This window comes from Rhinolophus sinicus, linkage group LG01, assembly GCF_036562045.2.
Source record: "Rhinolophus sinicus isolate RSC01 linkage group LG01, ASM3656204v1, whole genome shotgun sequence".
Lineage (NCBI taxonomy): Eukaryota > Metazoa > Chordata > Mammalia > Chiroptera > Rhinolophidae > Rhinolophus > Rhinolophus sinicus.
The window spans coordinates 193,141,901-193,151,633 of NC_133751.1; the positions used below are offsets into that span (position 1 = coordinate 193,141,901).

The 9,733-nt window shown below is 52.8% G+C and overlaps 1 protein-coding gene across 1 annotated transcript; it reads right to left on the reverse strand.

Moving 5' to 3' along the window:
- Window positions 1-1,758: 1,758 nt before the first annotated feature.
- Window positions 1,759-9,662, reverse strand: PRKAG3 (protein kinase AMP-activated non-catalytic subunit gamma 3). The gene is given in 15 exon segments (XM_019741792.2): window positions 1,759-2,403; window positions 2,987-3,115; window positions 3,117-3,218; window positions 3,561-3,707; window positions 3,882-3,919; window positions 5,244-5,409; window positions 5,548-5,674; window positions 5,811-5,865; window positions 6,042-6,087; window positions 6,205-6,263; window positions 6,665-6,746; window positions 7,755-8,158; window positions 8,556-8,717; window positions 9,184-9,223; window positions 9,616-9,662. Coding segments are annotated over 15 exon segments (1,899 nt in total). The 5' UTR covers window positions 9,637-9,662; the 3' UTR covers window positions 1,759-2,082.
- Between the last annotated feature and the right edge of the window lie 71 nt (window positions 9,663-9,733).

Here is a 9,733-nt window from a genome sequence, read left to right on the forward strand (position 1 = left end):
TTTCTTTGACAGTGACTCCTTCAAACACATATGATAGCTATAGGATGGATGTGATGGAATAGCTGGGCTTTTTCCCTTGCAACTTTCTCCCTGGTGGGTGAAAAGCATCAGCTCTCATTTGAGGGTTGGCACAAAGCCCAGCAGTGGCTGGTGACAGGGCACACGTCCAGGGTCTGGGGTCTCAGAGACTCTGGGCTGCTCCCACAGTGAAGGGATGTCACAGGATAACCCACCCCACCCTGGCTCTATAAGGAAAGAAGAACAGTAGGACCTAGCATAACTGCAGAAGAGTAAACATTAATTCAGCACGGAAGATACACCTTTGACTGAAAGTTCTTCCTGGGGGAAGCACTGCTGGATCCTCAGGATGGTGGGCCCAGGAGGGGAGGTTGCTTTTCTCGGGCTGCCCTTTCACCTGAAGCCTGTGCTCTGACCTCTGGTGATCGGGTCATACACAGCAACAGGGCACCGCACCCCAAAGATGACCCTGCTGCACTTTCCCTAGAGCCAGCGCAGCTACAGGCAGCCTGCCCCAGGCTCCCCAAGGACACTGTCACTTGAGTGAGCAAGCACCCCCATCCCATCCTCCCACTTGAGCCAAAGACGGGGGACTTTCCCACGTAGGGCCAGAGCCGAGCCAGCACCTGACCGGTGGGTTAGAGCAAAACCTGACATGGAAGCTGAGACTCTAGGAGAAAATGCCTTCATTTACTGCCTGACCCATCAAGCACGAGTGTCTCCACGCTGCTGCTCTGTGAGGTCAGTGGGGTCAGAGCATACTCGAAACATTTTAGCCTCCCTCTCCCCACTGGACAGCTAGACCTGCGGTGTCCGTGGCCACGGAGGAGGGGTGGCAGCAGAAGCTCGGTCTTGGCTGTGGAATTTCAAAAGCCTGACCCTCAAGGTGGGTAGCAAGAACTCAAGACACACACGGTGGATTTGGGAGCATATATGATGGGTTAAAGAAAACAGACCCCTCTTTTCCCTCTGGGTAAAGATTCCACAGGCTGGTGGGAGTTGGGTAAGTAGAGTGCAGACATTTCTGGGGTCCCTGAGAAGGAGCTGTGTCCGAAGGAGAGGAGAGAATGACAAATACCCCAGAGGTGATAAGGATAGTAGAACCCTGGGCCCCATGTTTCCTGGGTAGAGGCTGGGAAAACAGCAAGGCCCAGAGCAGAATAGGCCACTTGCTGTCCATCTCAGCAGACGGGCTTGGGACAGCCCCCCAGATCTTCCTGAAGCCCAGAAGGGTACAGGGCCAGGAGCTAGAATATCCTCATGCCCCAAGAGCAGGCAGGTCCAAAGGGGCTTTGTGGTAAGGAGTGAGGGACCTCCTATCAGGGGCCATGCCCACCAATAACCAACCAAGTGATAACCAGATGGAGCAGGGATGTTTTAGCAGGTGCTGGCGTGGATGAATGATGCTAACTGAGGAACAAAGCCTTACACTACTGAAAGCCTCCCCCTCCTCACAGAACTTAACCCCTGGAAAAGATGACAGTGGAACCCCAAACTCACTGAAATTAATTTCTATCACTTAGTAAAATGGGCTTCATAATAGAAATTACATTCAGTGTTAGAAAAATATAGTGATTTCTCGCAGATTAGAGTTTATGGAGTGAGTTGTACCTACTATGTAAGTAGCTAATATTTTCTTTAGGCTTTTGTTATAAAGGATGAAAAAGAAACGCACAAAAGAAAGGCGCAAAAGGAACGCCACTTGCAGCGCTTGCCAATTACAGATTTTCCTTCTTGTCTTTGAATTCAGAAAGTGCAGGGATCTTGCCACAAGTTCAGGTCAAATGACTAGCATTTTCTGAGTGAAACGTATAAAATGTAAGTTCGTGGGTTCTTTTTCTTTTTGTTTTCTCGATCGTTCATCCTTAGTTTTCTCAGTACAGGGCCATCACTGGGGACTGAGAACACTGCTGGTGAGAGCTGAGGACAAGAATGGAGGAAGAACCCCTCTCCAACAGGCAGCTCTACAAAAAACTGCTACGCCAGGGTGCGCCCCGCAGGGAATGACCGCGCAGGGAGAGTAGGAGGGCAGTGGCAAAGTTGTGAGAACCACTCCGGCGGTTCCTATGGAGGAAGAACAGCTGGGACTTCCAGGAGCTGGGACACGAGTGGCAGGTAGTCCAGAAGCTGAGGAATCCAGAGACTAAACCCATGGGCCGAGGGCTCGCCACCCCACTGGGGCCAGTCACGACCCAGGTGGGGGAAAGTGATGTGGGTGGACATGGAACAGTCGGCCCTGGGGTAATCCAGTGCCTCTGGTTCAGGGACCTCTAGGCTTGACTCAGCTGTCGTCCTTAATTTCATCATCCCATAATGCACTGGGCATTCCCGAGGGCTTCTGGGAGCATAGGCAGGGCAAAGGCAATTAGGGAGGGCTGGAGAAACCTGTGAAGAAAAGACAAGGAAGACAGTGACTAAATGGGGAGGGATGGTCGCCTTTCCAATAGGGAATCCTCAGCCTTGTTACCCACTGCCAAGTAGGTGGAATCCGTGCCCCCACCCTGCTGCAAATGCACTACCAGGGAAACGTCTGAGGTCATGTGAAATATCCCGAGATGAGGGCTTAGGTAGAAGCTCCCTCCTTTTAGCCTTAGTTCTTACTGAGCAGGGAAATTTCTTTCGACAAAGGTTTATTAACTTGCTTCCTTCCAGTAGGGGAATTCCAAGCAGGTGGGAATTGAATTGTGAGACCACAGGTCAGTCTCCCCAGAACAGCTAAAGTCACATCACACTGCCCCTGCCTTTACCCTGGCCCCTGTGCACCCCTCCTTATGGAGGCCTCCAGGACCTCCACTGAGAATGGAACAAAGTGGTGCCCCCACAGTGAATTCCAACACTTGTAGTTTTCATGGAGCTGCTGCGTTATGAGCTGCACTAGCCCATCCTCAGGGTGCCCCAATCTGAGATCTGAGAGCCCAGTGAGACCAAGGGGCTGGCGCTGTGGCCAGTGGCCCAGGGCAGAGCCTACCTGAACCAGAGCTGCACCAGCTAAAGGGTGTGGGGAAAGATGAAGGCCAAGTCCCCTGGCTCCCTTCATTGACTGCGGGTGTGGAAGGTGGCCCAGGCGTGAGGATCGGATCTTCTCAGGCACTGAGGGTGTCCAGGCCAGCGGGGCTGAGTACCAGCGCCTGAAGGATGTCGGACAGGGACACCACGCCCAGGAGATGCTGCGTCTCATCCACTAGCACCAACCGGTGTACCTGCGGGTCCACAGGGGTTCAGTAAGAGCGCAGAGCCATACGGCTACGGCAGCAACGAGGTGGGCACCAAGAATGAGGGCCACAGCGTGACATAACTGGGGGAGCAAGGGGGTGTCTCGTAGAAACCAGGTAGGGGTGGTTCTGATTTCTCTGGGGTGACTAGCTGGCTGCAGCCCATGGCACAAGGACCCCACGGACAGGACCCGTTGCAGGCCCATGTGGACACCAAGAGCCTGGCCGTGAGATGGGAGGACTGGGCAGGTGCCTGACGTATGGGGAGAGCTGGAGCCCCTCATGAGAAGGACCGTGGGGTTGGGAGCATGTATGACGGGCACAGGCTACCTGCTCGCGGACAATGCGGTCGATGATTTCTCCCAAACTCTCCTCAGGCAGGCAGGAAAGGACGCCCTCCAGACACAGTGTCCTCTGCCTCAGCGCTTCTCCCACGCTCATGTCCAGGTGGTTGTAGGTTTGCTGGGCAGCCAGGTGCTGGGTAGGGAGGGAAGGACCGCTCTCACTCACCCCCGCCACCCAGCGCCAGCCCCACGGATGTCGTCTCCTACACACCTGTCAAGTTGCCCCTGGTCCACCAATGCCTGTGATGCTCACCCACAGCCTCCCTGCGGCACCCCCAGCTCCCCTACTTTCCCCACAGACACTTACCACCACATCAAAGCGGGAGTACAGGCCCACGACCTGACCTGCAGGGGTGGTGGGTGGGATGAGAGAAAGACAGGGAAGAGGTTCAGATCAGAGTGGGGATGCTGGGCAAGCCCTGGGGTGCGTTTTTGGAATGAATGAACTTGACATTCCCCACCCCGACCCCCAGACTACTGGCTTATAATGAAGCATCGGGCTGCTACTATCAGAACCCACAGACCAAACAGCATTGCAGAGAGAAAGAGAGAGAGAGAGAGAGAGAGAGAGAGAGAGAGAGAACCTGACGTCATGTCTCCTGATGTGACAATATGAGTACATGGCATCACCTATGAAGTAGTCTAGCCTCAAATGTATAGCCTGAACCTTACCAAGACTTAAACCTCATTTCTGGTTTATGGGAAACAGGACTAGAGGAACAACGTAAGAGCCACCTGTAGAAAGCAGACAGACAAATCTGGAGGTGGGACATTCTATGGGACAACTGACCCAGGCTTTTCATCCTCGGTGTCATGAACATTGAGTGGGGAGTGAACTGTTCCAGATTAAGAGACTTAAGGGTCAAAAGAAGCGGATGCGAGGTATAGACCTTAACTGAACCTGGTCTGAACAAATCAACTGTTAAAAAGTATATTATTGGGGAAAACTGGGACACAAGGATTAGGATTGGATATTAGATAATATGAATAAATTATAGTTTTGTTAGATGACATAGGAGATACATTTATTTTAAGAGATATAGACTGATGTGTTTAGGGGTGAAATGACAAGGTCTATAGTTTACTTCAAAAAAAAGGAAAGGAAAAGAACTGGTAATGGCACTATATTAACAGTAGTTAATTCAGGCGATGGTCATGTGGGATTCATTACATAGTTTTTTCTACCATTTTTATACTTTTGAAATTTTTCATAATAAAAAATAAGTTAAAATACTTCTTGATCTCTAGCTTCATTGTGACAATTTTAACCTTGAAATCATTTACAACCATGGTTTACCCAAGAAATGATCATGTAATTCCTCTGACCCTTTTCCAGAGCAAGAAATTGAGGTCTGGCTGGGTCCCGTGCGTGGCCCATTTTAGGATGAATTAAAATGAAAAACCCTCCTTTACTGGTCCCTCTCACCATGCTCATTGCATTGCACATGATCCTTTTAAATCATCCTAGGAAGTCAGAGGATGGGTATTGTTGAGATTCCCACTTTTCACATGAGGAAACTGAGGCACAGAGAGGCTAAGTAACGGGTCCAAGGCTCAAAGCAGACAGAGACTTCTAACCCTGACTCCACCCTGGGCCCCGAGCTGATGCCACAGAGACCCCGCCCTCACTGTCCCGCCCCAGCCTGAGCCCCGTCCTGGGTATGGATACCAGCTTCGTTGAGCACAGGCAGAGCAGACACCCGCCGGTCCACAAAGATTTCCAGTGCAGTCAGGATGGGTGCCGTTTCCAGCACCACAGCCACGTCTCGGAATGTGCCGATGCCCAAATCTTGGATGGTTCGGGAGAGGAAGGAAGGCCGTGGCAGCAGGGCGCCCTGGTTGGGTTGGCAACAGGTGGTGCGATCAGGATGGTGCAGCCCCCAGGGCTCCCAGCTGCCCCCTCCTCGATCCCTAGGGTTGAAGACTTCTTAGCCCCTCAGATCACCCCCAACCCCTAGCTGTCCTAATCTCACAAAGATGTGCAGGAACTTGAGGAGCCGCTTGTGTGTGATGATATGGAGCACGTCGCCTGAGACTGGGTCCAGGACAGGCAGGCGGTGGATCCGGTTCTTGATGAGGGTGTAGACGGCTTCAAACAGGCTGCGGACGTGGGAGCAGTGAGCCTGAGGCAGCCTGGGGACAGACACCCTTCACCCCAGCCCCCTAGAAGGGAGGACAGGGAGCCAAGGCTGCCTCGTGGGCCGTGGTGACCAGGTGGGTGGGTGGGGAAGCTTACCTGTCGTTAGGAGAGATGGAGACCAGAGGCTTGAAGGAGCCCTGAAGGTAGATCTCTGCAGGGAAAGCGGAGTCAGGCCAAGGGAGCTGCCGCCTTGCCTCCCCCTGCGGTCCCGCAGGCCCTGGGCCTCCCTGTTACCCTTCCTCCGCCCCCCATTCTCTCCCCCTGGTCCTTGGCCTCATGCTCACCCACACACCCTCCGTCCCTTTCCAGTCCCTTCTGCCTGCTCACCCCTCCACGTCTCAATCTTATGTTCTTCAATCTCATAGATCTGCACCTAGAGACATAGACAGGACTCCAGAAGTCAAAGCGGGGCCCCTCGGGCACCAGGCTCCCTGAACTCCCTCCCCCCAGCCCAGAGGGGTGCCCTCGGGGCTCCCCGCCCACTCCTCACCAGGGGGGACCTGTAATAGCGATGCAGCACCAGAATGAAGTCTGTGATGGTCAGCATCCCTGCAGAGTTGAGGGGGGTACAGGAGTGTCGGCCTGGGGCCTTGAGGTGGGAGGCAGGTTGAGGGGTCAGACTCCCCTCCCCCACCCCGCGAGAGTCCTAAAGAGGCATTGTGGGAAGAGGGGAGTAGCGCAGCCTCTTCTGTGCCTGAGACATGGGGTACTCCCTTCTCCCTCTAATTCCTCTCCTCCCCCTCTACACACCCATTTCTATTCTAATTTCTTCCGTTCCCTTTCCTCTTTTCCTACTAGCATCTATGACCTGAGACCACGGGGCAGTAGGGCTGGGGGTGGGGGTCAGCTGGTCACAACTCTTTCACAGACGGGGAAATTGAACACAGAACCACCTCACAAGGTCCCTCCTTTCCCTTCCCCACCACCTCTGCCTCCCAGCTCCTCCTTACCCACAAAGCTCTGCTTCTTGCTGTCCCACAGAGGGGCTGCACGGACACCATTGGACACCAGGGCAAAGAAGGCCTTTTTGATCTAGGACCAGGGAGAACAGTGGACAGGTAAGTCCCTTGCGGCCCTTCACTGGTCCCCTGTCCCAGCCAGGGTCTCTCGATGGTGCTTTCCTCCACACGAGTAGCCTGCCTTTCCCATGCCGTGCACACACCAGACGTGACCCTGTTGGGACGTTTGCTACAGAGATAAGGCTGCTGGTGGCCAGAGGCACTGAGCTGACCCCCTCACCAGGCACAGCAGGATGTAACTCAGTGTTTCTATTCAGAAGTCGTATATGTACAGACACACATAGTATAATTTTGCTAATCTAAGTACCAGAGGTATAATTATTTACATAACATTTACAAAATATTTTTCTCTAAATACGTCTTTCATTGACTCATTTTGGCCTCATCCTAAGCAATGCTATCTAAACATGCTGGTTGTATTTTTCTAATACATGTCAAAATAAATGCAAAGCTAGTAACATAAATATATGCGTTCATATGTCAGTAGAATCAAGTCATGTCCTGTGGACGACACACATATTATGCTTTGGGAAGCATTGCTCTACTATACATGATGAAAGGGATGGAATCACAGGCATTTTGTAGCTCAGCCTAATGGAAGAGCAGGGCCCAGAGCTCATCCTATTTATCTAGTACCGAGAGTCCCCTGTGCTTTGTCCTAAGCCATTCTGCAATGTCTTCCACGTAGTTCAGGGCTCACAAAGTGCTCCCATCTATCCTGGGCTGTCCCAGGAATCCTCCGAAACTTGCAGGGCAAAGCAGGCATCCCTATCCCCATTTTAGAGATGAGAGAAGTAAAGTGCTGGACCCAAGATCTCACAGATGCTAAGTGTCAGAACTGTGATGACAGCTGGGGAGTCCTCACAGAGAACAGCAGACCTCCCGCACTGGTCTCCGTGGTGCTAAGAAGGAATTCTGGAAGGGGACTTGCAGGGGAGCCTGGCCTGCCAGGGTGTCCTGGAGGGTGTGAGCAGTGGTTGCAGCCCCGCGAGGATGCAGGTGAGCAAAGCTGTGGCCTCACCTCCAGCGTGGTGTCGAAGATGACGAGCTTGGAGCTGGTTGCCATGGCATCATAGCAGGTGTGCTTCTGCATGAAGTGCAGGTAGACCTGGGCTTCCGGCTTCTGCAGCTCGTCGTCCCAGCCCTGCCTAGGTAACGGGGCCTGAGGGGACGGGCATGGAGCCGGCCTCTCCTCCACCAGGCCAAGCTCGTACCTGCAGGCCTCTGGGACTGAGAACTCTTTGCCCAGCTCCAGATGGTCTGTGCTGGAGCTAGCAGCTGAGGCTGTACACTCAGTGGGGGGGCTATCCCACTCTGTTAGTGGGTTGTCCACCCCAGCCAAAGGAGCAGCCTGGGCCAAGGCTGTTTCCTTGGGGAATGTGGCCTCCAGCCCAATGGACTCAGTAGCTGGCCTGGATTGGGGACCTGTTTGGGGGGAGAGGATAGTAATTCCATCTTCCAAAGCACTGTCTCATCTGCTGTCTCAGTTTAGCCTCACAGCAGCTTCAGAACGCCTGGATCTTGTGGGCCCCATTTTGTAGATGAGAAAGCTGAGTCTCAGGGAGTCACACAAGACAATGGTTCTGTCCTGAGTAACCCTTATTGGATTCCTGAGTCTTCAATGCAGTTGTCCTTTCCAATGTGGGGAGACTGAGGCTACAAGATGAGGGTTGGGGTCTAACATTGTGTAATGAAGGGATCAAGGGCAGAGCCCGGGCCCCAGGCTCTGGGACTCCCCAATGCCCCCACCCCCGCCCCTGCCCACCCCCTTACTTCCCACCCCTTCCCCCTCCTGTCTCATCAGAACTGGCCTTGGCCTCACCTTCATCTTCCCCTGGGCCTGGCAGCTCCTCTTCCTCCACAGCCTCCTGCCTTGTCCATCTTGAGGCCTTGGCCCCCCGTTTCCCACGGCTCCTTTTTGAGCTGGTGGTCATGGCCAGTGATGACCATGAACTGCTATTTTCTTGCTCTAGGAAGCTCATCTCTGGAAGGGGGAATGGGGCCTGTTTGGTTAATAGGGAGTAACATAACAAAATCAATGTCAATGTAATTAATAATAATATTTAATATTTGCAAGCTTCCAAAAATTTTTTCCAATATTTTTCTTATTCAAACCTCATAACAATTTTATAAAGGAGGTATTACTACTATCCCTAGTTTACTAATGAGGGACCTGAGCTCAGAGAGGTTAAGCAATTTCCCACAGATCACACAGCCATTAAGTGATAAAGTCAGAACTAGGGTCTAAGTCCTCTTTCTCTTCTTTTGAAAGAGGAAGGAGGAGGTGAGGAAAAAGAGAAAGAAGAAACAAAGAGGAACAAAGCAATAAAAGGGGAGGAAGACAAAAGTCAGGCTAGTGGAGTGGGTGAAATTGCAGGTCCAGAGAGGTGGGGGACAAAGGAAGTGAGAAAAAAGGTTGGGCCCATGGGGGGAGGGGCCGCCCCACCTACCTTGGTGCTTGGGTCCCAGAGGGCTGCTCCAGGATGGGTTCTGTGGGGAGAAGAGGGTCTGAAGTAGTGGGGAAAATGCCCTCCATTCTGAAACACAGACCCTTCCCTTGCCACCGCGTGACAAGAGCACATACACACACACACCTCACAAACACACACATACATATAGAAACACATAAACACCCACTCCACAAACACATGTAAACACACGCCCCCTTACCCAAACATTGACACACATTCAAACCATTCCCAGACAAAGAACCACATACACTCACGTCCACAAAGAATGTATACACACAGACACCCATGTGCTCATGTACACAGAGAAAATCCAGGTCAGACACACACGCACACAACACGCACACAGTGTGGTTGCTCTCAGTCCCCTGGCCTCAGCTGTCGCAGCTCACTGCGTCCCCAGACCCCCTGTACCCTGCGCAGTTCGGGCTCCATGCGGCCAACCGGACCAACAGAGAGCAAGTGTGCGACACTGGCTGGGCTGCACTATTCTGGGCCCGGCCCCTGGCACCCTGCCCTCCGGGATCAGATT